Source organism: Colobus angolensis, unplaced genomic scaffold (genome assembly GCF_000951035.1).
Source record: "Colobus angolensis palliatus isolate OR3802 unplaced genomic scaffold, Cang.pa_1.0 Scaffold125, whole genome shotgun sequence".
NCBI lineage: Eukaryota > Metazoa > Chordata > Mammalia > Primates > Cercopithecidae > Colobus > Colobus angolensis.
In genome coordinates, this window is record NW_012113697.1 from 2,799,341 (window position 1) to 2,826,183 (window position 26,843).

Sequence of the window (26,843 nt, forward strand, 5' to 3'; positions counted from 1 at the left end):
AGCCAGGATGGTCTCGATCTCCTGACCTTGTGATCCGCCCGTCTCGGCCTCCCAAAGTGCTGGGATTACAGGCTTGAGCCACCGTGCCCGGCCAACATTTTGTATTTTAATTTTCTATCATTTACTGGGTGCCTCTTCTGTGACAGAGCCAAAGGGCTATTGCTATATTATCAGGTGACTGAATTCTAAATATATTCTGAAGTAGGAGATACTGTTATTGCTGTTATTACTCACGTTTTGCAGATAAGAAAGCTGAGGCTCTGAGAGGTCAAGATCACGCAGCTAACGAATGAGTCAAGACTCTCTTGCTTTAGAGCTTGTCCTCTACTCTTGCTTTTCTTTCCAAAAAACACTAGTTTTTGTTTGTTTTCTTTTGTTTTGTTTTGAGACAGGCTCTTGCTGTCACCCAGGCTGCAATACAGTGGCGCGATTTTGGCTCACCGCAACCTCCGCCTCCCGGGCTTAAGCGAGTCTCCTGTCTCAGCCTCCCTGGCCTACACGCTCGCGCCACCACGTAAAAATGATCACATTCTAACACTACATGTATGCATACGAATTACAATGGAAACAAAATTAGCAAAAGCGCCTATGCTAATGCTCAATACAATTGATGTCCTCACATTTAATCCTCACAGCCACTACAATCACCTCAAAATCAAACTCTGAGGGGCTGACGTGCCCTGAGGGCACAGCTCTTATCTGGTGGCAACAGGCGCATCTCAGCGAAACTCCAAACTCTTAACACCCGCCTTCCCCAGAAAGGCTTTTCCTGACACTGTGCTTCCGGAAGTCCCGCCCCAGGAGAAAAACAGCTTCCGGAAAAAATGGAGGCCAGGAAACCGGAACAGAACAAGGGGCGCGGCCGCTTGAGACGCTCTAGTATTCCTCTACTCTATGGCCGCTGATAATTGACAAGTCCCGAGCAGTAAGACTCCTTTCTATTGGGTGAGCAGCCTCGCGTAGGCGGGCAGCTCGGTGCACGGCGCGCTGACTGGCTGAATCCGCCACGCGGAGCGGCTGGGCGGTGCATGGGGCGCGCGGAGTGAGGTGACGGGTGGCTTTTCTTAGTTTTAGTGAGGACGGGCGCATGTGGGCGCTTTGCTCGCTGTTGCGGTCCGCGGCTGGACGCACCATGTCGCAGGGACGCACCATATCGCAGGGATCCGCCCGCCGCCAGCGGCCGCCCAAGGACTCGCTGCGGCACCTGCGCACGCGAGAGAAGCGCGGCCCGTCGGGGTCCTCCGGCGGCGCGAACACCGTGTACCTGCAGGTGGTGGCAGTGGGCAGCCGGGACGCGGGCGCCGCGCTCTACGTCTTCTCCGAGTTTAACCGGTCAGTGCGCCGCGCCTGGGGTTCCCTCAACGAGCCACGCCCCGTCCCGCCGGGCCCTCAGTGCGGTGCAGCCTCTGAGCATCGGGGCACCTCCCAGGGCTTCGGCTTCCCTACTTCACAAATGTGGTTCACTGTTGCGGGGGTTCGTAAAGTTATGGTGGTTGGGAAATCCCAGATTCTTTGCACTCATGTGATTTCTGGGGGTCTGGGAAGAACTTCAGACTTGGGTCAGAGCATCCTCTTCCCAACCCTAGGGCCCGGCCTGGCTGTCAGCACTTTCGGAGCTCCACCTCTCCTATGGAGGACTCAAAACCCACCATCCTAATAGCAGAAATGTGGTTCGGTAGTCCAACATGGACTTTTAATTTTTTTGTTCTTTTTTTTTTTTTTCCCCAGCGTCTACAATAAAGCATCTAATTGGTGTCAGTTTAGTTTACAGAATAAAACCTTCTGAATGTCTTGTGTCATGTTTGTCTTTGTAGATATCTCTTCAACTGTGGAGAAGGCGTTCAGAGAGTCATGCAGGAGCACAAGTGAGTCAAGTCTCTTGCTTTTGGAGGGGGAGTTGATTACGGAGCTTGAAAGCTGAAATGAGAGGCCAGTTGTTTTTTATAGCAAAAGTGGTCTTTGTTCTCTTCATGTTATCCTGTTTAAATGTTTTCGCATTCTTAGGTTGAAAGTTGCTCGCCTGGACAACATACTCCTGACTCGAATGCACTGGTCTAATGTTGGCGGCTTAAGTGGTGAGTATATTCTTTGCAGTTTCAGAGGCTGGTGGGAAGTCTCCAGGAATTTAACCTGCTTGACCATTTTTCCGAGTCTGGGGTGGGGTGGGCAGCTCGACTTTTTTTTTGTCAGTGGCGTAATCTTGGCTCACTGCAACCTCTGCCTCCTGGGCTCAGGTGATCCCCTCACCTCAGCCTCCCAAATAGCTGGGACCACAGGCCCGCCCCACCACACCTGCCTAATTTTCTTTGTATTTTTTTGTAGCGACTGGGTTTCGCCATGTTGCCCTTGCTGGTCTCAAACTTCTGGGTTCAAGCGATCCTCCTGCCTTGGCCTCCCAAAGTGCTGGGATTACAGGCATGAGCCACGGCACCTGGGCTGGAATTCTTTTTATAGCAGCCCTGTCAGCTGCAGCACAGAGCATTAAAAGCTGTGACTCAACAGATTTTAAGATGGATACCCCCTCTCAGTGTTACCATCCACTTAGTTTCTTGGGTTGTGGGGCCAGAGATTTGTGGCAGTAAACTGGAGAGTCTAGTGGTGGTGATTATAGTTAATGTTTACCGTAGACGCATTGGCAGCCACACACATACCCACTGTCCAGATTACCCTGTCATTTACGTCTCTCAACTGGAAGATCAGGATTGTGTTGCATCCAAATTCTGTGGCAGCCACACACATACCCACTGTCCAGATTACCCTGTCATTTATGTCTCTCAACTGGAAGGTCAGGGTTGTGTTGCATCCAAATTCTGTGGGCTCGGTGGCGTGTACAGGAAGGAGTGAAGTGTTAGACCAATCTCCCTTCTCAGGACTGAGACTAGGGTGAGGCACTTAGGGTGCCGCTCCTCACTTTCATGATTCCTTAAATTTTGCACACTGGGTGCCTCGCTACTTCACACTAGTAACAGTTCAGCCTATTCTAGAGGCATTTAAAGAATATTTGATGTCCGTTACACCTCTGGCTGGCCTCACTTCTGCTCTGTACATCTTCCCTGGTGATACTTCCAAAGCTGGAAGGAGATGTAGATAAATAGCTGGATTAGTACAGGGTGCTCCTCCTGTTAGTGACTACAGGTCAAGTTGATGAGAGATCTGATTTTATGCATCCTTTTTAGGAATGATTCTTACTTTAAAGGAAACCGGGCTTCCAAAGTGTGTACTTTCTGGACCTCCGCAACTGGTGAGTCTTTCCTGACACATCTTTCAAAACACAACCTTTCCTTTTATAATGTCAGTAACAAGAATTTTCGTTTTTGCAAATCAGTCTCCTGCCTTCCAGAGATACCTGGTCGTTGAAACGTTTCCCCTTTCAAGTTAAAATGAGTTCAAAGCCTGATTAAGTGTGTGACCTTGAACGGGTTACTTTACCTTTCTGAGCTTTAGTTTATTGATGATCTATAAGATTACTATCATGTTTCATAGAGTTGTTAAAAATTAAATGATGTAGCCTGTATGAAGCACTAGATTGCTTTATTAGATGTATGTTTGGCACCAAGTAGGCACACAAGAAAGGATAGCTTTTGTTTTATTCAATAAATTTCTGATGTCTTCTTACCTTTCAAACCAGTTTATTACACTCATGAGAGTCGTGTATGTTGTTGAATATAATAGTTCATTTTCCAATTTTTAAGAAGAAAGTCACCAAGACCTGTTAAGTCTTTCCCCAAAATAACGTCTGAAATTCATCCATTTGTCTCTTATCGAGGCCTTCCTTATCTCTGTTTTCTGCACCTGTAAACTACAGTAGCCTCCCATATCCATTCTCGTCTTCCTGTAATCCATCTGCCACACAGCAGCCAGAGAAGTCACATTAAGACAGAAAAGTAGTGTGTCACTTGCCACCCTAAAGCCTTTCATGGACTCCCCATTGCAATACAATCCAAAACACCTTGATATGGCCCACAAGTCCTGTAGGCCCCAGCCCCTACCCTTACTTCCATCTGTACCCATTGCTGAGCTGTAGCTGCATGGGCTGGCTGACTCTTACACCCCTCTAACTCTCTGTCCTCTTCAGGACTTTCGCCCTTCCATAAGTTCCCTCTGCCTCTTCTAATTGCTGCCTGTATTGTTACTGAACCTTCAGGGCTCAGCTAGAGGGTCATTTACTCCCAGAACTGTCTCCTTCTCCAGACAAGTTGGATCCCGGCCCTCTGTATTTTTCATTTTCCATGCAGAGCACTTAGCATAATACCACTAAGCTGTTTGTGTTATCATGTTTCATTTTGTCTCCTCCACTGGCATGACTAGAGCAAGGACTCCATCTCTTTTTCCTGCTGTGTCCTTGGCATCTGACATGATGGATACTCAGTAAATATTTGCAATAAATGATGTTCAGAATACTTACTAAGCTTTGTTTTATGTTGATACCTATTGGTAACCTTTTAAATACTTGAATAGTTGCTGTGTTCTACATTTGTTCAGCCATAACTGCTCATTTCTTTGCTTTTCATTAGGAAAAATACCTCGAAGCAATCAAAATATTTTCTGGTCCATTGAAAGGAATAGAACTGGGTATGTCTTTGTGACTCATTATCTGCTATTTCTAACTCATATATGCCCTGACCTCTCAAATTAGAATCCATTAAAAAATCAACATTAAACCTCAAAATCAAATGCTTTGTCACCGTGAGATTTTTTTTTTTTTTTGGATAGATGGAGTCTCGCTCTCCCACCAGGCTAGAGTGCAGTGGCGCGATCTCGGCTCACTGCACCCTCTACCTCCTAGGTTCAAGGGATTCTCCCGCCTCAGCCTCCCGAGTAGCTGGGACTACAGGCACACACTACCACGCCCAGCTAATTTTTTGTATTTTTAGTAGAGACGGGGTTTCCCCATGTTGGCCAGGATGGTCTCGATCTCTTGACCTTGTGGTCTGCCCACCTCAGCCTCCCAAAGTGAGAAAGTGAGCTATCACACCTGGCTGGAGATGGGTTTTCTAAATAGTGACATTTTCTGTGCTCCCACCTCATGCTGCAAAAATAGGGGCCAGGTCGGCAGGAGTGATTGAACAGCCGATGCATGCCTGTGTACATGCTGTGTAGCATTCTCCATCCAGACAGCAGGGCTCCTGCCTCAGTTCCAGAGGTGCTTCTCCTCATTGAGTTGCTTTGAATTGGGGACGGGGGTGACGAGGGGCTCCTAAAGGTTTTGTGGCCAACTTTGTACATTGAAACGTGGCTCCAGCTGTGTAGCGGATGGCAAGACTCTTGATGGGAAGAGGCCTCACTGAGGATGCTAGCAGGGCCCTTGTCCTGGCACTGGTGTGCATCTGTGGCTTATTAATACTCCTCTTTTATAGAAACACTAATACTTTGTTTCAAAATATACATCAGCTCTTCTGGTTGAGATGATGGGTTCCCTGGCTTCATAATTCTGTTTGTTAACTTGGGCCTCTGAAAGTCGAGTACTAGTTTCTTGTTTTTACATTTTTAACGGATAGTCACCAATGATTATAATGTCTTTTCATCTGGCTGTAGTAAACATAAATGGCTGACCAAAATACACTTTTATTTATTTCCTAAAAATGGCAATCTCCTTAGAAAGTCTGGTTTTCATGTCAGATTCCCACTGTAATTCTGAGGCAGTTCAGTTGCTCAGTGGTTGGTGATCCTGGAAATTACTCTTCCCACACATCTTCACTGATGCAATCGCTTTGCTGTTGTGTGCTTTTCTTGTAGCTGTGCGGCCCTACTCTGCCCCCGAATACAAGGATGAAACCATGACAGTTTACCAGATCCCCATATACAGTGAGTATGAAAGCCAGGTTTCCCAGGAGGAGGGTGTAGGTCCGAGTAAAGAAAACATGGCAGCCGGGCGCGGTGGCTCAAGCCTGTAATCCCAGCACTTTGGGAGGCCGAGGCGGGCGGATCGTGAGGTCAGGAGATTGAGACCATCCTGGCTAACACGGTGAAACCCCATCTCTTCTAAAAATACAAAAAATTAGCCGGGCATGGTGGCGGGCGCCTGTAGTCCCAGCTACTCGGAGGCTGAGGCGGGAGAATGGCATGAACCCGGGAGGCGGAGCTTGCAGTGAGCCGAGATCGTGCCACTGCACTCCAGCCTCGGCGACACATCCAGACTCCGTCTCAAAAGAAAAAAAAAAAAAGAAAACATGGGTGAACATACAAACTGAACACTTGCTTTGGGCACCCTGTTTTGTGTTCTGAGCATGATTAGAAAATTTAGCTGAGGAATTAAAATGTGGCTCCTGCCCTTAAGGAGCTTATAATCTTACGGATAAGCACGTCTAACTCACGCCTAATGTTAGTGATTATGCTTTGGAATATTAGATAATCAAGCACTCTCAGTAAATAGATTGCATTCGGGTTTGCACATTCATTGCTTGGAGGTTTTTCCCCACAGGCGTAAGTACCCTCTTGATCAGAGGATCATAAAGAGGTTTGCACAGATAGATTTTTAAAAATAAATAATGATTACAGGAACTTAAAAGGGGGTTAGAAGCTCCTACACATTCTGAAGTACCAGGGCCAGATAATGTGGTCTTAGCTTAGGAAAAGAGTCAGTCTTGCCCTTGAGCTTGGCTAAAGACATTCTTGTCTGGTTTTACTTACATGTGAAGAGAGTACCAAGCAGTAGGGGTATTTCCTTGATAGTGCTAACTATTGCAATGCTTACCAAGTAGTGCTGATGGGTAACAGACCAGAGCACCCAGCAAAGGCCAGAGAAGTCCAGAACCTGGCAAGGAGATGAGGCTTATGCCGACTGAAGGCAGAAGGTAGCAGGGAGGGGAGGAATGAGCCGGAGCAATGGCACAAGTGCTCCTAGGCCAGTGCTGTGACCAGCTGATCAGCAGTCCCATTGCCTGACTCGCTCCTCCTGCTCAGATGCCTTCTCACACAGCCCTGCTGTTGCCACCTCCAGCCTGAGTTGCATCCCTCTGTTGTCCATTTCTAGCACCCTGTTCTTCACTCCATTGCATGTGACAGGTAACTTTCACGTGTCGTTTGCGTGATCAATGTTAACATGCTCAGTTTTGCTGACCATCGTTTTTTCAGTGCCCGGCAGCCCATAATGAATGAACTTATGTTCATCGTCATTGCAGCCGTGCTTTAGCTTCTTAGAGCAGCGAATTTTTTTCCCTTGATCTTGAGCCTTAACTAAATGTAAAACGAGGCTCCCTCTGGAGATAGGTACCCTTTAGGCCTATGTTTTTTAGTGGGAGTGATAATAAAGACGCATGTCTACAACTCACATGCTGTTTAGATAACACATTGTTGAGCTGGTACCATGGCCAAGGCTGTGAGCTAAGCGGAAACGTAAAGATTAATGGATGTAAGTGCAGCCCAGAAACCAGGGAGGAAGTTAACTAACTAGTTATTTCCTACTGTGTAGTGAAAGGTGTGCTGATTTCATTGGCATTCTAGCATTCCCACATATAAACATCTGGGCCTCAACTCTCCGCTCACCTTGTGCAGTATGTAATGTGGTGGTGTCTGTACTGACCAGGTGAACAGAGGAGTGGAAAGCACCAACCAAGGCAGAGTCCAGAAAGGCCTCTCGGCAGGCTCAGCCCAGAACGATCTTCAGACTCCGAGTCAAATGAGAATGAGCCGCACCTTCCCCATGGTAATAGTATAAACAAAACAGAGCGGCGGAAAAGCTTGTGTTTTCTTAATTCTCTGCCTCGTAATGCTTGAAGAGAGTCGTTATTATAAGAAAGCCACGTGTGTAAACAGGTACTTCTTCTTGGGCTTGTTATGACTTGGCCCGTGGGGGGAATGAGAAGGTTTGTTGTGAAGGTGGCAGCCTGAAGCTTTAATAACAACCACTCCACAGTTTTGGCCACCCAGGGTCTGGGTAGGCCCAAAACTGTTCTGTTTTCCTAACGGAGAATAGGGCCTGACAAACGGATTCGTTTTGTATTTTTCATTAGTGTAACTTTCATGCAAATTTGCTATTAATGTGGAAACTATAACTGCTAAGCCAATGAGACAGTCAAATCAGTGAGAGGATCTGCACCTCCTTTTCCAGAATGACAGTCCACTGGGAAACGGAGTTAAAAGTCCAAGAGTAGATGTAGCTCAGGAGTTTGCTGTTTTTTTTTTTTTTTTTTTTTTTTTGAGACGGAGTCTCGCTCTGTCGCCCAGGCTGGAGTTCAGTGGCGCGATCTCGGCTCGCTACAAGCTCCGCCTCCCGGGTTCCCGCCATTCTCCTGCCTCAGCCTCCCAAGTAGCTGGGACTACAGGCGCCCGCCACCTCGCCCGGCTAATTTTTTGTATTTTTAGTAGAGACGGGGTTTCACCATGTTAGCCAGGATGGTCTCGATCTCCTGACCTTGTGATCCGCCCGTCTCGGCCTCCCAAAGTGCTGGGATTACAGGCTTGAGCCACCGCGCCCGGCCTGGAGTTTGCTGTTCTTAACAGAAGACCAGCATTGGCAAAGCTCAGCAGCTCCTCTTTCTGTCCTGAGGTCTTGTCTAGTGACAGAACCGGCTGACCCCTATATGCTGTCCTTATTTGGATGGCACTGGGTGAAGACTGACCCCAACATTTGCTCTGCAGGCCTTTGAACTTTTGTGTTATTTCATGTTATATGCATTATAAAGCACATTACAATATATTTTTCTCTCTCTTCTCCAGTCCTAGGTGAAATGTGTCATTTAAAAAAAATTTCACTTGTCATTCTAAAGTTTTTCTGGCGAGAGTTTTGTGTTTTTCATTTACCCAAAAACATCTCCACATAAGTAGGGGGAGAAAAGTCTTCTTGAGTGTATTAGTGTCTTCAGCCTTTGTATTGGGACAGTAGTGTCCATTTAATTTTTATGCGGGGTGAAATTAGGTATCAGGTCATAATCAGTTTGTGATGTCTTGACAACTTTCACATTTACCTTGTGATAATTAAATGTGTTTTTCCTCAGGTGTTAGCCAGAGAAGAGGGGTAAGGGACCCTTCCCTGGTCGTAGCTTTCATCTGTAAGGTAAGGGAGCTTTTCTGGAGGGCTGTACCTGACTGGGGGCTTGGTCAGCGACCTCTGGTTTGCACTTTTTCAATAATTTGAGGCTAGCTGCTCCTGTTACCTGAGACAAGAAGAGATAGCAGATCTTCAAAAAAACTGAGGGCAGTCCAGGTGCAGTGGCTCACGCCTGTAACCCCAGCACTTTGGGAGGCCAAGGAAGGTGGATCACTAGGTCAGGAGTTCGAGACCAGCCTGACCAACATGGTGAAACCCTGTCTCTGCTAAAAATACAAAAATTAGCTGGGTGTGGTGGCGTGTGCCTGTAATCCCAGCTAATTGAGAGGCCAAGGCAAGAGAATCGCTTGAACACAGGAGGAGGTTGCAGTGAGCTGAGATTGCACCATTGCACTCCAGCCTGGGTGACAGAGCAAGACTCCATCTCAAAGAAAAAAAAAAATTCTATAGAAATGATACTGGCAATGAGCCTGCAACAAGTATTACTACTGACCTTTCATAATTGTCATCACTTGTAGGTTTCAGAGTTTAGATGCTCTGTTTCTCAAAATAACCCCATACTTTTACTTCCTTTTAAATGTTTTTCCAGTACCCTGTCAGCCTCCATACTTTTTTTTTTTTTTTTTTTTTTTGAGAGTAGAGTCATGCCGCCCAGGCTGGAGTGTGCAGTGGCATGCAACCTCCACTTCCTGGGTTCAAGTGATTCTCCTGCCTCAGCCTCCCAAGTAGCTAGGATTATAGGTGCATGCCACTACAGCCAGCTAATTTTTATATTTTTAGTAGAGATGGGGTTTCACCATGTTGGCCAGGCTGGTCTCACTCCTGACCTCAGGTGATCCACCTGCCTTGGCCTCCCAAAGTGCTGGGATTACAGGCGTGAAGTACCATGCCTGGTCCATATTCTTTTATATTTGCCAACGATTGGTCCGTTTAGAATTCAGAAATTATTGAAGGCAGCTGTGTTTGTTTTCCTTCAACTGCATCAGGCCTTTATTTGAAGTCAGTTTTAGCTCTGTTGTACTTTATTTCATTCCCCTGCAATAGCTAAGGTCTAACATCAGATTGGAATATTAGCTAGCATTCACGAAGGCCTAGATCTGTAACTCTGCAATTGGTCAGATTCCATTAAAAATTTTTGTTACAATAAGCTGTTTGTAAGATCTGACTAGTGGCTTATTTTTAATAGAATTCCACATTAAAATTTTATTAATACAATTTGCAACAAATTTGTCTGTGAAAAGATTTCATTGCCTTTTTGTGGGCTTAGATTATTTTTTAATGTTGATTTTGAAATATATTTGGAATTTTTATCTAAATTCTACAACCTACAAGTGAAAATAATAATGAAAGTAAGTAGTAATTTTAGTGGCAAGATCATTGCCGGTATCATTTCTGTTGATTTATTTGAATAATGTGATTTTCATAAAAGTTAAGTACTATTGTTAACAGGCTTATTACTTGTATGTTTTTGAGTTTTAGACAGCAAAATCATTTTTTAAAGTTTTAAAAATATTTTTGATAATGTATGTTTATACTGTCTGGTTTTTAAACTGTTTTATATGGTAATCTTTAAATCATATTCCTGCTTTTTCCTGAATAGGTAATAGTGAGCATGATGAGAAGTGACAAGCTCACTTTTACACACCCGGGCGGTTGCCCTATTACCAGGCAGCCGTTCCTGGGGGCTGCCAGCTGCCTGCCCTGGCTTTTCCATCTCCTTCCTTGCTGTCTTCTGCTGCTGCTTCTGAGGGCTGCTGTCACTGGATTAGCCTGTGACCCGTTTCCCCTCTTCTAATTAATTTGCCGCTCTCAGGTGGGGTTTTGGAAAGCAATAAAGCTGAGCTAGGTCAAGTTCCAGGAGTCTCTTGGCTTGAGGACCTGAGAAACTCATCTGATGGAAGACCTTGGCTTTACGCAGCTGGTGCACTGCTGGAGCGTTGTTGGCTGCGTTCTGGCTCTCATCGGTCTTCCAGATACTCTGCATTCTTCTCTGCATTCCTCAGAGAGAAACATATCTCCATGGGTTGAGTTCAGCTCCAGGGAGATGGGTTTCCCTGCCTTCAGTCTGCAAGTACCTTTTTTTTCTTTCTTTTTTTTTTTTTTTCCATTTTTTGAGACGGAGTCTTGCTCTGTCACCCAGGCTGGAGTGCAGTGGTGTGATCTTGGCTCACTGCAACCTCTGCCTCCCGGGGTCAAGCAATTCTCCTGCCTCAGCCTCCCGAGTAGCTGGGACTACAGGAGCACACCACCACACCCAGCTAATTTTTGTATTTTTTTAGGAGAGACGGGGTTTCACCATGTTGGCCAGGATGGTCTGGATCACTTGACCTCTTGATCCGCCTGCCTTGGCCTCCCAAAGTGCTGGGATTACAGGCATGAGCCACCACGCCTGGCCTTTTTTTTGTTTTGTTTTGTTTTGAGGTGGAGTCTTGCTCTGTCGCCTAGGCTGGAGTGCAGTGGCACGATCTTGGCTCACTGCAACCACCACCTTCCAGGTTCAAGTGATTCTCCCAAGTCAGCCTCCCAAGTAGCTGGGATTACAGGTGCTTGCCACCACGCCCGGCTAATTGTTTTTGTATTTTTAGTAGAGACAGAGTTTCGCCATGTTGGCCAGTCTGGTCTCAAACTTCTGACCTTAGGTGATCTGCCAGCCTGGGCCTCCCAAAGTGCTGGGATTACAGGCGTGAGCCACCACGCCCGGCCATGAGTTACTTTTTAACTTCAGGGAGTTAAAAGAAGATGCACATAGTTGATGAAGATTTAAAGGAGAAAATGAAAATCAAATGTCATTCAGCACTCAAAGGCCTACATGTCATTTCTGACTTTTTTCTGTTACTATGTGTGAAAATGTTTTTTTCCCTATAAAATGATTATGAAGTTTTCTGATAGAATTATTGTTTGCCTTTCTAAAATAATAACATATTATAGTTGTTTTTTTTTTCTTTTTTTGAGACAGTCTCTGTCGCCCAGGCTGGAGTGCAGTGGCGTGATCTCGGCTCACTGCAAGCTCCGCCTGCTGGGTTCCTGCCTCAGCCTCCCAAGTAGCTGGGACTATAGGTGCATGCCACCATGCCCGGCTAATTTTTTGTATTTTTAGTAGAGACGGGGTTTCACTGTCTTAGCCAGGATGGTCTTAATCTCCTGACCTCATGATCTACCCACCTCGGCTTCCCAAAGTGCTGAGATTACAGGCATGAGCTGCTGTGCCTGGTTTATTGTAATTTTTCTCCAAGATAAAAGCAATGATGTTATATTGCCAAATAATTGAAAAATACAAGAGAAATAAAAATCATCCATCCTTTTGTTAGCCTGTCACTGTCATTGAAATATTATGTTACATGGCAGTTTGCTTGCTGGTTACTCTGTTAGGCAGTGCTCTGGTGACATTCCTTTAGCTATGGAGGAATGTAGAATGACAGAACAGTGTTTCTCCTCGATGATACTTGAAGGATATTTATTAGCTTTCATATTGAATTACATTTTATTAAATTTATAATGAGTTAATGCTGGGAAATAAAACACTGATTTAAGTCATTTTGGCTTTTAGTACTAAAGCATTTGACAATAAATGACTTCTTCAGAATATGGTATACCTTCTGAAAGCAATAAACGTGTTTTAATGAATTGTAAGCAAATAACATTATTTTATTTTTTATGGTTTTTGAGACGGACTTTCACTTTTGTTGCCCAGGCTGGAGTGCAATGGCGCAATCTTGGCTCACTGCAACCTCCGCCTTCCGGGTTCAAGTGATTCTCCTGCCTCAGCTTCCTGAAGTTGCTAGGGTTACAGGCGTGCACCATCACGCCTGGCCAATTTTGTATTTTTAGTAGAAACGGGGTTTCTCCGTGTTCGTCAGGCTGGTCTCAAACTCCGCAGGTGATCCTCCCGCCTCAGCCTCCAAAACCGCCTCAGCCTCCGAAAGTACTGGAGTTACAGGCATGAGCCACTGCGCCCAGCCAACGTTATTTTTTTTTAATCTGGAAAAATACACTTCTAAGAAAATTGATTAAAACCAAACTTCTTCATTAGCCACTAAAATCACATTTATGTTCTCTTTGCTGCAGCTTCACTTAAAGAGAGGAAACTTCCTGGTGCTCAAAGCAAAGGAGCTGGGCCTCCCAGTGTGAGTGCGGGGGGTGAGGCTTCTTAGGACCCACTGGGTACACCTTTCCACTTAAGGAAATCCCATTTCACGGAGGCCGTGCCTCTTCATTTCAGTGGGACAGCTGCCATCGCTCCCATCATTGCTGCTGTCAAGGAGGGGAAAAGCATCACTCATGAAGGAAGAGAGGTGAGATGCCTGGTTTTCTTGATGATTCAGCAGTTACAGGTAGGGTCTGGAATGCTGGGCAGATCTGTCTGCTTCAGGCCCTACAGACACCACTTTTGAAGGACGTAGAACAGTTTGGACATCACTCAGCTAAGTGACAAAATGGCCTCTTTTATCTGTGCGTGTCCCACATGTCAACACGGCTGCATTCGAGCATTTCTGTAGATTGTCCTTTTAGGATCTGGTCATCCTCCTCCTTAAAGGGTGCATGCTTTCCCTGGTACTTGAGCTCAGGACAGTGTCTAACAACAGACCCCATATGGATGGGCCTGGGGTTTATGGTCCAGAGGAATGTCACCTTATTCTTTGTCAAGATATTTCCTCTGATTTCTAAGGAGATTAGGACCAGTGGCCACAGACTGAAGAAAACCTTAATACCAAGTCTCCTTTCCTGGCCAGTGCAGGCCTGAAGTGCCTCAGCCTAACAGTTACCTATTTAGGTATCCACAAAGAGACCAGAAGGGTGTTGATGGTGATGTGTAAAGTTGGTTTTGTGCTTTGTTTACCTCTCAGCCCACTGGATAGGATATGTCATGTTAGCAGTTGCGTTGAAGGCAGTTCAGTTTGGTGGCTGAGCTGTGACCCCAGTGGACGGGCTTACTTGATTTTGCAGATTTTGGCTGAAGAGCTGTGTACTCCACCAGATCCTGGTGCTGTTTTTGTGGTGGTAGAATGTCCAGATGAAGGCTTCATTCAACCCATCTGTGAGAATGCCACCTTTCAGAGGTAATGAGGGGTCTCTAGGGTGGGAGAAGTGAGAGCTGAAGCACAGCCCAGCATCGACATGGGCATCTTGTAGCAAGAGCCGTGTTTCTGGGAAGGCCCACTGTCTGGGTTTACAGTTCAGAGGCCAGGACTCCTGCCTTAAGTCACTGTTGGTAGTTGGTGGGCTCCAGTGTCCACAGCCTCAAAGTGAAATTAGAAAAGATTGAAACCTAGAAACCACTGAGGACTCGAAATTCAACTAGAACTCTTACAGCTCTTATACTAGAAGAAATTCGAGAACTTTTTTGAGTTCTAACTAATGCCCAGATTATTTTGAACTGAATTAATTTTCTTCCATTACCTGCATTGAAACAAATGAGGTGGGTCAGAGTGTGTGAGACTGTCGTGGTCAAGAGTCTGTGTTATGGGATGGAATCACAGCTGGGGAATGTCTTTTGGGTCACCAGCCACTCTCTTTTTGTCCTCCATCAAAGTTAAGCAGTTATGCAATTCAGCTTTCATCCCAGGTGGAATCATCTTTGGCCCACGTATCTGAGTTTGAGTCTTTTCCCCCACTCGTAATGGTTTACCTGTATTTTTCCTGTTCCTAGTTTGTATATACCTGGATTTTTTCACTTGTTTTTTTCTACTTACCACAACAAATCTTTTTGGGGTGCTGTACCCCTTCCGAGTCAGAGTGTTAGGAGTTCTTTCGTGGTCCGCTTTATTCTTTGTGGGTGAATGTGGGTGCCCCGGTAGCCCAGGCTTTGTATTTTAATCAAGTGTTGGGCAGCAGAGCCCAGAAGTCATTTCAGTGAATGAGGTGTCGTTTGAGAGCCATGTGCGTGGTGATGGTGGGGTAGATAAAAATAGCTACCGTGTGCATTTCTTTGTAAGGGGAACTGGAGGGAAACGCATCGGCATGTTAGTAAGTGCTCTGTTGTCCAGGTGGTGGAATTTCAGACGATTTTCATTTTCCGTGCCTGTGTCTCAGGTCCTCTGGAAGACAGACACCAAGGTGACATTGGAGGTGTAGGCGGTTTATTCGAGGAAATGCTCATGAGAGAGAAAGGAGAAAGGGAGCAGGAGGAGGCAGGGAGAGCCTGGGTCCGGCTTTGCAGGTCAGACCCCTATAAGGAACTGCAGTGCTGAGAAAGGATCAGCCAGGCCAACTGGAAGACCCAGAGCAGAGCTTGCCAGATAGAGGAACCCCATGTCCATTGGAAATGGCCCAGCAGCGGGCTCTGCTGTGAGAGCATGGCCTGGGTGTGGAGCCTGTCACCTCACTGCAGTGCCCGCGGAGGGCCGCACGATGCCCCTCCCTAACTGCATGGTCCCTGTCTTTGTGTGTCCTGAGTCTGCATCACTTTATAAAGCCCCACTTTTCTGCCCAGGTACCAAGGAAAGGCAGATGCCCCCGTGGCCTTGGTGGTTCACATGGCCCCAGAATCTGTGCTTGTGGACAGCAGGTACCAGCAGTGGATGGAGAGGTATGGAGCCCAGCCCAGCGGCACTTGGGGTAACTCTTCTGGGCAGTGGTGGATTCCCCTCTCCTCCCCTCTTGCTCTTTCAAACGCTACCTACCCTTCTGCGCCTGCCTAAACTTTCTGTGGGATTCCTGCCTTCCCAGAATTCTAGGCGTCCCAGATCTGTGCCACGCTTGTGAAGACAATGCACCGCTAGGTGGCGCAGTGTCCACACGATTCCATTTATTTTACACCCTCCACACTCTTCAGGGTGTCTGAACAAATACTGCCATTTGGTTGAGGATTCCATCAGTGAATCCCAAAGAAGAGATTGCAGATATAAAATGACAGCTTCCATTTACTGAATGCCCACTTTGTGGGAGGCAGTGTGTGAAATACCCTTCATTTCACTTCATTTCCTCTAGGGACGTCCCCAGCAGCCCTGGGAGGTAGATGTTTAGTCACTGGAAGGAGAGGGAGCTTCGCTTTGTCCTCAGGACATCGCTGGCCAGGGCCAGGTGGAGGCGTATGAGTTGAGCTCGGGTGCGGGGTGACCTTGGGCTGCTTTTTGGCCCCTGCCTGTGTCTCCCCACGTGGTCCCTCTACCTGCCCCTTGCTGCATGGCCTGCTCTCCTGCTGTCTCTTTCATTCCTCAGGGTTTGAGTTCCCTATTTGTATGCCCTGGACATCTTCTTTTTCTTGTTTTTCCTCTCTCTCTTCCCAGCACACCTGAAAGGCAGCTGAGCTAGGGAACACCGGGCTTTGAGCCAGCAGGAGTGGGACCATATTTGGCCATGTAGTAACACTGCTTGGGGCAAGTCACTGAAGTGTTTGAACACCTCATCCACATTACCACTCCCGAGCTCAGCACAACTCCTCGGGGAACTGCTTCCTAACAAACGCTGCAAATGCCGGGTCTGTTTCATCGCAGGTTTGGGCCTGACACCCAGCACTTGGTCCTGAATGAGAACTGTGCCTCAGTTCACAACCTTCGCAGCTACAAGATTCAAACCCAGCTCAACCTCATCCACCCAGACATCTTCCCCCTGCTCACCAGTTTCCCCTGTAAGGTAGTGTCTCAGACCGGCCCCTTGTCGGCCCAGCTATCACCCCCTTTCTTTCTCTCCATGAATCCATTTTGTCTCTTTCAGGAGGAGGGCCCCACCCTCAGCGTGCCCATGGTTCGGGGTGAATGCCTCCTCAAGTACCAGCTCCGTCCCAGGAGGGAGTGGCAGAGGTCCGTGCCATCTTGAACTAATGGAATCGTCTCAGTCGGGTTGGGAAACATTTCTGTAAATAGCCACATAGTAAATGTTTCAGGAGGCTCTCCAGACCATATGGTCTCTGTTGCAACTATTCAACTCCGCTTTGAGCACAAAAGAGCCACGGACAATAAGCTAATGAATGGGCTTGGCTGTGTGCCAATGCGAATTTCTTTAGAAAAGCAGCCTACTCCAGGCTGGGTTGAGGTGGGCGGATTGGGGCCAGTAGTTCTCCTTTTCTAAAATTGCCTTGCATGGAAATAGCAGTGATAGAGCTCATGTGTTTCACAGTATAGAAAATAAGAAATGTATGATGAACAAAGTCACCCATAATCCTGTGGCCCAGAGATAATGGTTGGTAACATTTTGTGCTTCTTGACTTGTGTGTGTGGGTTTATGGCCTGACCGTCTTTTCCTGTGTCACTAAATGGTCTTAAGTAACAAGATTTTTATTGGTGTTCCAAATAGGGATGTTTCCTCATTTGGGGTGTTTCCAATTTTTGGCTGTTTTAACGAAACAATAAATGTCTTATATATACATCTTTGATGGGAAGTCTGTTCCCTTCGAGTCATTCCTAAATGTGGGATTACCGGCCCAGAGTGTGACACTTGTTAAGGTACTTAATAAATGTAAAATGCCATCTTGAAAGCCTCTTCCAGTACACTCCAACCAGGAAAGTGAACAGCCTTACTGCCCCACATCTTAATTGTCATTTTTTTTTCTTTTTGAGATGGAGTTTCACTCTTGTTGCCCAGGCTGAAGTGCAATGGTGCGATCTCAGCTCACTGCAACCTCCACCTCCTGGGTTCAAGCAATTCTCCTGCCCCAGCCTCCTGAGTAGCTGGCATTACAGGTGCCTGCCACCATGCCTGGCTAATTTTTTTGTAATTTCAGCAGAGACAGGGTTTCACCATGTTGGCCAGGCTGGTCTCGAACTCCTGACCTCCCAAAGTGCTGGGATTACAGGCATGAGCCACCACGCCCGGCCTGTTTTAATTTTTAAAGATCTGAACCTTAATTTTAAGTTTCCTGCCCACTCCACAGTGTTTTTATTAGAATAGAGCATGTGCTGGATTATGACTGGATGCTGTGTGCTGTTGAGGTTGGATACTTGGGGCCCTTTAAAAGACTGTAGTAGCAAGACTCGGGCCCACAGCGACAACACGGGGTTAAAGAACCTGGTGTCCATTTATCGGCATCTGCACAGGCTCTTAACACACAGCAGCGATTCCCAGCCCTAGCCGACATTCACATTTACCTCATGCTTGTGAAAAATAATGCATAGGGCCTGCCCCAGACCTAGTGAATTGGATCTTGAAAGTTAGGCTTGGGACTGACAAGCTCCCAGATGATTTTAATGCTCTGCCAGGTTGAAGAGCTGCCTGTCCAAGAAGTTGTCACTCCGTGTCATCTGGGGCTTGCTAGAAAAGTGAGATCTCAGCGTAGAGCTGCTGAATTGGCTTCTGCATTTTGCCAAGTTCCTGGATGTGAACATGAGTTTCAGAGTCACTCCTCTCGGGGCTCTGCTTCTCAGCTGGGACCATTTACCCCTTAGAGGATGTTTGGCAATGTCTGGAAACATTTTTGGTTGTCACAGCCTAGGAAGTAGAGGTTGGGGTCCTGCAGCAGGACAACAGCACTAGCCACAGAGAAAGAAAAAACCATCTTGCCCTGAGCATCAGTAGTGACTGGCCCTGAGGCAGAGCGAGGCAGCCTCCAAAAGGCGGTGGAGCAGAACTGCCCCAGATCCTAGTCACTTACCCTTCAGTGTTGATCGGAAGGAACAACTTCCTGCAGATTGTCCCCCTGAATTTATTCTGGACATCCACATTAGGGTCTGCTGAGGCCATATATACCGTCCGTCACCTGAGATGCCTCTCTCTCTCCCTGCAGGGATGCCATTATTACTTGCAATCCTGAGGAATTCATAGACGAGGCGCTGCAGCTTCCCAACTTCCAGCAGAGCGTGCAGGAGTACAGGAGGAGTGCACAGGACGGCCCAGCCCCAGCAGGTGAGTGGGAGCCCGCACAGCAGCCTTTCTTTCCTGGGCTCTCCCCCTGCTGCTGTTTTCATAGCATTGAGTAGAGTGCTGGCGGGGCACTTTCTAACCTGGCTTTTCAGTTTAATCCAGGGCTTCTCTACTTTGGCTGTATGTTAGAATTATGGCCATTGGAGGTGGGGGCTTTGTGGAGTTTAAGAATCCCAATTCCTGGCTGAGCGTGGTGGCTTATGCCTGTAATCCCAGCACTTTGGGAGGCTGAGGCGGGAAGATCATGAGGTCAGGAGATCGAGACCATCCTGGCTAACACGGTGAAACCCAACCCCATCTCTAATAAAAATACAAAAAGTTAGCCGGGTGTTGTGGTGGGCGCCTGTAGTCCCAGCTACTCGGGAGGCTGAGGCAGGAGAATGGTGTGAACCCGGGAGGCGGAGCTTGCAGTGAACCAAGATCGCGCCACTGCACTCCAGCCTGGGCGAGAGAGCGAGACTCCGTCTCAAAAATAAAAAAAAAGAATCCCAATTCCACCCAGTCAGAGCATTTGGCGATGGCGCCCCAGTATTCTTGACAAGGCACACACTGAGTGAAACAGTTTAGTGAGCGCCTGTGGAAAGAGCTTTGAACAGGGACTTGGCTGGCAGGGATCTCGTCCTGGCTTTATGGATGCACATCCCTGGAGGATCTTGGCCACGTCACTCAACTGAGGCTGAGGGCTGGGCACAGGCTTTGGAACCATCGGGTCTCGCTGGATTTGAGTCCTGACCCTGCCTCTTACCACCTTCACTGGAAACCTGGGCCTGTGAGTCTGTTTCTCCCTTTGAAGCAGAGCATTTCCTACCTGACAGAACTGGGAGGATGAGACCGAAGTGCATGGTCTTGCAGTAAGAGCTGGATGCAAGGCACACTCTGCTCTCTTGAAATAAATGACAGTTCCCAGCATAAAGAAATGTCATTTTTTACATGTAAAAGAATGACAGCAATTCTTTTGAAGAAAGGACTGGAGAATTTACTTGTTGTTCTTCTCAGCCCTTTGGTGACAAATAGCCTGTGGGTCCCACACTGGTGTGAAGTCCTTTGTGTAGGGGCAGTTGCCAGGGGCCTGCCAGTCCCCTTCCTGGGAAGCTGGACGGAACTGTGTTGCTTACCCATCTGTCTTAGTGTGTTTTTTATTATTATAAAAGAATATGTGAGACTGGGTAATTTATCAAGAGAAGAGGTTTATTTAGTTCATGGTTCTGCAGGGTCCCGGCCCTAGCTCCCAGTGAAGGTTTTCATGCTGTGCCATAACATGGCAGAAGAGGGCAAGTAGGAAGTGGACGCTTGTGAAGATGGGAAAACCTGGGCTGCACCCTGGCTTTATAACAACCCCCTTCCCCGGGAACAAATCCATTCCCTTGAGAAGTACTCCAGTCTCCTGAGAGCCAGTAGTTAACTACTGCAGCTCCAAGCCACTCAGGAGGGTCCCTCCCCGTAGCCCAAACACCTCCCACTAGGCCCCGCCTCCCAACACCGCCACTCGGGGGAGCACGTTTCCACGTGAGGTTTGGGGACAAACCAATGATACTCAAACCGTTGCACCTTCTCAGGGCTGCATGCTGGCTCGCTTTTGACCCAAAGGAACAGATTGTTTCACATGGATTTTTTCACAGAGAAAAGAAGTCAGTACCCAGAAATCGTCTTCCTTGGAACAGGGTCTGCCGTCCCGATGAAGATTCGAAATGTCAGTGCCACGCTTGTCAACATAAGGTATGCTGCTCTCCCAGGAAGCATCCTTCCATCAAAGGCGTGTTTACTTTTTAAACAAAAGTCCTGCTGCACTCACCAGTCGATTTGAAAATGCAGTGGTATCAAGCCCTGTCACTTGTCGTGTCGCCTGGAGTGTCCAGGAGAGGAGCGTGGCCTTACTGCATTTTGTAGCCTCAGTAGCAATGTTTTACCCTGGGAATCACCACAGTTCATCCCATGATGTCTTTTAATAAAAATAGCTGATATTACTGTGTGCACTACACCTAAGAAATCCTCTCGTCTGATTTTTACATTAATCCTGTGAAGTGGTGAGTAACTCCCCGTTTTGTTGATGGGTGAACCGATGCTCAGAGAGGCGACTTGCTGTAGTTCCTGCAGCTGGTAAGTGGGCATCTGAAGTTTGAGCGGGGACTTGGGGTCTTGATTGCTACCTGGTGTTGTCCCCCAGCTGTCTGCTGCTAGTATGGTAAAAAGCTTTAGGGTTTTGCATATTTGTGTTCACCCCCTTTATTGGATTCCCCTTGACATGTTTTTTAGTCGATTCTCTTGGGTTTGCCTGGGGTCATTTATCAGCAGAGAGATGAGTCAAACGCGTTGTGAAATGTACACGTTACCTCTGCAGATAGTATGAGAAGAAAATAAGATTGTGCATTAGTAGGTTTGTTTTTACATTTTGCTTTGTCATCTTGGATGCTAGTGATGGATGAGAAACAAGCAAATAGTGCATTAAATACATACAGCAGTGACGAGCTGTGCCCTGACATCAGAAATACACAATCCGGGGTGTGTTTCTCTATGGTTGAGGACATGCAATAAAGCAGCTTGGAGTGAGCCGGCCTCTGCCGGGGGCTGAGATCTTGGGGGAAGAAGGGCTTTTTGAGTTGCTGACCTGACCCCCCCTGCGAGTGGCTTTTGAACCGGCTGAAGCTAATGGGAAGGTGCTGTTGCCACCTTGTGTCCCGACTCCCTTTTCCCCAGAAGGTCACGTCTCAGCACTGAGGCTTCTCTCTGCAAAATGGGTGCAGCCCTCTCCGTCTTCCTGGCTCCTCCCAGAGAAGGAAGAAGGCCAGAGCAGGTCAGCACTCTCTGCCTTGGAGCAGAGCTTCTGAAATAGACTGCACATCAGAATAGCCCAAGAAGCTTGTCAGAGTCCAGGCTCCCAGAGCCCTGCCTAAAACCAAGTCAGAAACCCCGAGTGACACCTGGGAGTCTGCGTTAACTAGGTCCATGAATGAAGCACCTGCAGCCCGCCCTGCCCCAGCTGTCTTTGAGGACATGAACTGAGGAAACCCCGACTGCATGCAAAGGGGGAAAAGTCTGATGGCAGCTGGACCTAGAAACAGCAGTCTCATATGGCTCAGTGTCTGTCCTGGTATTCTCAAGGGAGGCTGTGGCACAGTCAGTCTGTGTAGTCAGATTCGTTGTTGGGACTAAATGCTTTAAGCCTCCTATAAACTTTTTTTTTTTTTTTTTTTTTGATGCCCAGGCTGGAGTGTAGTGGTGTGATCTCGGCCGGGTTCCACCTCCACTTCCCAGGTTCAATGATTCTCTGTCCTGGTATTCTCAAGGGAGGCTGTGGCACAGTCAGTCTGTGTAGTCAGATTCGTTGTTGGGACTAAATGCTTTAAGCCTCCTATAAACTTTTTTTTTTTTTTTTTTGATGCCCAGCCTCTGTGTAAGTATACTTGAAAGGGTTTCAGGGTTCCATGGATAATTCTTTGCTGTAAAGAGGATGACACATGTAAAATTACCTTTACGGTTCAATTAATTGGCTTTTATATTAGCTCCTCAAAGAAAAGCACGAGAGCCAGAAATCTCTACAGCTGCTTCCTGGTCTTGTCCAAAGCAGACATCAACCTCTGAACTGTCAGCAGCCCTCCCAGTGGCGGTGACTCTCTTGCTCTTCTCTTCTGTAGCCCCGACACGTCTCTGCTACTGGACTGTGGTGAGGGCACGTTTGGGCAGCTGTACCGTCATTACGGAGACCAGGTGGACCGGGTCCTGGGCAGCCTGGCTGCCGTGTTTGTGTCCCACCTGCACGCGGATCACCACACGGTGAGTGCTGGGCTGGACCACAAAGCAGGAGCCTGGAGGAGGCACTGCTACACTGAGTTGGCCCTTTGGCCGCATCTTTTCCTCTGCTTCCCTAACTTGCCCAAGCTTTTGTTACTCATCTCTAGCTAGGAAATGGTCTTTTACAAAACTCAACATAGTCCTTCTGTGCCACAGGAATGTCTTCTATTTCTATTAATTCCTTTCCTGCAGCGGGACAGGTTTGGGTTTACCCAGCCTGCCTTGAATTTTGAATCTCACACGGCCTGCTCAGAGGAAGCTTTGGCCAGATGCAGGAGGTGTGGCTATGAGACCCTCACTTTGGTCTCCTGGGGTGCTGGGCCCTGGGCCATTGCCCTCTTCCCAACACGGGTCCCGTTGCTTTCTGCCTGTGACATTTCAGGGTCATGGCGCAGGGGGCTTAGCATGTGCCACCCCCACTGCGGCTCTGTTAGAGGCTGGTGAGTGACATAGGGCTGGCAACTCCTGCAAGAGGGAGGGCTGCAGACCCTAACCCAAAGGAGATCGTCCTCGGGCCTGGCTAATGCATGTTTCCTGTTTCCTTGCCAGGGCTTGCTAAATATCTTGCTGCAGAGAGAACGAGCCTTGGTAAGTGCGGCACTTCATCTGCGTTTTGAGTTCCAGTGGTTTACACATCATCCGCCATGCCTCTTGGCCTCCAGCGTTTATTGAGATGTTCCATTGTTGAGTCAGCACTTGGATTTTTTGTTTCAGGCGTCTTTGGGAAAGCCACTTCACCCTTTGCTGGTGGTTGCCCCCACCCAGCTCAAAGCCTGGCTCCAGCAATACCACAACCAGTGCCAGGAGGTCCTGCACCACGTCAGGTGAGCATCCAGGGCAGCCTGGCCCCTGGCTTGTTGCTCGCTTCCACCTCCTTCGGAAGCTCAAGGTTGACCCTGGGGCAGTTACCATTATCCCCCAGCAGCCTTGCCCTTGCCATTGTCCCAGAAGGCAGAAGCAGGAGAGAAGTGCCCTGGCTGAAGGACAGACACCATTAGATAGTTCCCATGTCATGCTTATTTTCTTAGAAGCATGTCTTCCCAGTGCTCATTTGAGTTCTGAACTGCTTTCTAAACATTGACCAGCTTTTCTTCATGAGACAGTTCCGGAGCCAAGCACCCAAATACTGGCTAGCACAGAGACTGTCCATACCAGGTGTGTGGCCAGCGGGAGGTGGCGCCATCCTCATCCCAAGGGGAAGGAAGGAGTCCCCTCTGCTGGAGTCGCCCGTGGCCTGTGCTGCCTGAGCCAGAGGCAGCATTCACCTGCTGGGTCTCTCCCAGTGGCCCAGAGGCTTGGGTTTGGCGCTTTGCATTTGACAGCTGTTTCTTCATCTTAGTGACTATGATTTCAATCATGTTTCCACCTAAGAATGATTTTGGGGTTCTCCAGCCAAAGACTTAAACTTTGGTTCCAGATGTCCAAGAAATGTTTGTTATCATTTTAAATGTTTTGTCTTTTTACAGTATGATTCCTGCCAAATGCCTTCAGGAAGGGGCTGAGATCTCCAGTCCTGCAGTGGCAAGCTTGATCCATTCGCTGTTGGGAACATGTGATTTGGAAGAGGTAAGGGGCACCGCCGCAGGCGCTGTGGGGGCGAGGTGGGGGGCAGAGCTGCAGAGCCCTCCAGCCCCGCCCTTTTAGTTTCAGACCTGTCTGGTGCGGCACTGCAAGCATGCGTTTGGCTGTGCGCTGGTGCACACCTCCGGCTGGAAAGTGGTCTATTCCGGGGACACCATGCCCTGTGAGGCTCTGGTCCGGATGGGTGAGTACAGGAAGAAGCCAGCCACCGTGAGGTTGCTCTGGGGTTTGTGTCGCTGGAGGTGAATGCAGCTGAGCTTGCGGGGAAACAGCAGCAGAGGCAGGAGACTCAGGTCCCCGCCCTCAGAGTCTCTGGTTGTCATCCTAATAGGCAGACCCAGGGCCAAGGGAGCTGAGTGTTGACGCCAGGAAACAGCACGTGACTGAGGCCTGTGTGCTGCTCTCGCAGAGAACTCCGCCCTGATCCTTGTGCTTTTTCTCCAGGGAAGGATGCCACCCTCCTGATACATGAAGCCACCCTGGAAGATGGTTTGGAAGAGGAAGCAGCGGAAAAGACACACAGGTAGCAAAGGCCGGTTAGTCCTTGTCACCCATATCCTCTCCCTCCCCTACTACGTGACACTGAGCAGCCATCATCTGTGTCTTCACCGATGTGGTGCTGCCCTGCTTCCTGTCAAGGGCTCTGGGGGCTTCCCTGACCTGTGGCAATGCTCACAGGCCCTTGGCCTTTATTTTTGCAGAATTTTCTAGGCAAGGTTCTAGAGTGAGGCAGTTTTTTGAAAGCATTTAGAAATAGCTGAATAAACTCTAAGCCATGTCAGAGAATTCCCAGGGGAAGGTGGGGGCTGGGGGACCGAGTCTTGGGCTGTTGATTTCAACGAAAGAGTGCATTACCCCAGGTGGGCCCTGTGCTTTCTCTTGGGCGCCCTCATGGACAGATTTGGCAGCCAACACAGAGGGTGGGCTTCATTCAGGGGAGTGTGTGAAGGTTCTGGCCCTCAGGGGAGATTGTGCTGGCTACGGAGGTGCCCGTTAAGAAAACCCACCAGCTTCCCCAGGTACCCTGGCAGTTGACTGCCAGGGTCTGTGCCATTCTTTGCAGTCTTGCACTTGGGTTCAGCTTCAGTCTGCTCTGTCCTTTGCCCGCAGCACAACGTCCCAAGCCATCAGTGTGGGGATGCGGATGAACGCGGAGTTCATCATGCTGAACCACTTCAGCCAGCGCTACGCCAAGGTCCCCCTCTTTAGCCCCGACTTCAATGAGAAAGTGGGAATTGCCTTTGACCACATGAAGGTCTGTATGTCACGTGGGCAGCACGGGGCGGGGACGGGGCAGGGAGACGGGATTCTACACACTGAGTAGGATGGTCAGCTGGAGTTAGCTTTCTTCTTTGGGGCCACCGTGGGAAGAGGGTATCTACCCGTCACTAACCAGGTCAAACCACACTGGGTTTGCTGGTGAGACCCACTTCCTGCAGGGGCCAGCTAGTCTTCAGTCTCAGTCCACTGGAAATTTCTTAAGAGTCTTTTTAGGCCGGGACTGCTCACACAGTCAAGGCATGTGAGCCTCAGCACAGACCTGTGAGACAGGTGGTTGCCTCTTGTGAGTGGGAAAGCCAGGCCTGAGCCTTGGCCTTCCGGAATGAAGGGGCGGGGCCCAAACCAGGCCTCCTTTTTCAGGAGCTTGATTTTGAGAGCATCTGGACTGCTTTCCCTTCCCTCTCCGGAGGCCCTTAGCCAGGCCTGGGGAGACTGTCCCTTCTTTAGAGGGCTCCCTCCATGCCATGCTTTTTTCCATTTCAACTGTGACCTGTTGGCTTGTGCGTAAGGAGGGGGCGTTGGCGCTGCTGTGTGAGCGCATGACTACATCTCTCCCAGCTCCTGTCCCCACCTCTGCCCCTCTGAGGCAGGTCCTTGTCTTCTGTTGTGTCTTCTAGGTCTGCTTTGGAGACTTTCCAACAGTGCCCAAGCTGATTGCCCCACTGAAAGCCCTGTTTGCTGGCGACATTGAGGAGATGGAGGAGCGCAGGGAGAAGCGGGAGCTGCGGCAGGTGCGGGCGGCCCTCCTGTCCAGGGCTCTGGCAGGCGACCTGGAGGACGGGGAGCCCCAGCAGAAACGGGCCCACACAGAGGAGCCACAGAGCAAGAAGGTCAGAGCCCAGTGAAGATCTGGGAGTGACCCTGAACTCTGAAGGCTGTGTGTCTTGTGCCCCACGCACACACCCGTATCTGCCCTCCTTACTGGTAGAAGCTGAAGAGCACGGTCCACCCAGGAGACAGCTCAGGATAGGTGGTATGGAGTTGTGCCGAGGCTTGGACTCGCAGATAAGCACTAGTCTATAGACGCCTCTTAGGACTGGTGCCTGGCACAGCCGCGGAACAGGAGGCTGCTACACGGAAGCAAGCAAATGAACTAATTTCATTTCAAGACAGTATTTAAAGAAGTCATGGAAACAGACGGCAGCACCTTTCCTCTCATCCAGCAAAGTGATTCCCTGCACGCCAGAGACAAGCAGAGTCGCAGGAACACTGGGTCTAAGTGTCCGAGACTCAGCGAAAATAGTATTTCAGCTGCAATAAAGATTGAGTTTGGAATTGTGAGTTCTTTTGCTTCCTTCTGCTGCTGATACAGAGCAGGGTCTGCCGTGCACCGCCTCGGAGAAGGGCCTCTGTGCTGCAGCGTGGCAGCTGCCTGGTACCCGGCTGGCTTGGAAGTCAGCGCCCATCG

General features: G+C 48.5%; 1 protein-coding gene across 4 annotated transcripts; it reads left to right on the forward strand.

Annotated features, from left to right (window-relative positions):
• Positions 1–846: 846 nt before the first annotated feature.
• ELAC2 (elaC ribonuclease Z 2) lies at positions 847–26,716 on the forward strand. 4 transcript variants are annotated; one of them, XM_011933236.1, is made up of 24 exons: positions 847–1,332; positions 1,815–1,865; positions 2,005–2,075; positions 3,177–3,241; positions 4,515–4,572; positions 5,737–5,805; positions 7,526–7,645; positions 8,937–8,995; positions 13,055–13,113; positions 13,209–13,281; positions 13,934–14,046; positions 15,420–15,515; positions 16,423–16,561; positions 16,643–16,728; positions 18,648–18,766; positions 20,404–20,500; positions 22,417–22,555; positions 23,123–23,161; positions 23,288–23,397; positions 24,040–24,139; positions 24,218–24,338; positions 24,599–24,677; positions 25,265–25,409; positions 26,053–26,716. In XM_011933236.1, exons 1-24 carry the CDS (start codon positions 1,088–1,090, stop codon positions 26,278–26,280), a joined length of 2,481 nt encoding a protein of 826 aa, XP_011788626.1. In that variant the 5' UTR covers positions 847–1,087; the 3' UTR covers positions 26,281–26,716. The 4 variants fall into 4 exon arrangements, with proteins under 4 accessions (XP_011788626.1, XP_011788627.1, XP_011788629.1 ...); XM_011933237.1 differs by having other exon boundaries at positions 16,646–16,728; XM_011933238.1 differs by having other exon boundaries at positions 888–1,298; positions 1,838–1,865.
• Positions 26,717–26,843: the final 127 nt, after the last annotated feature.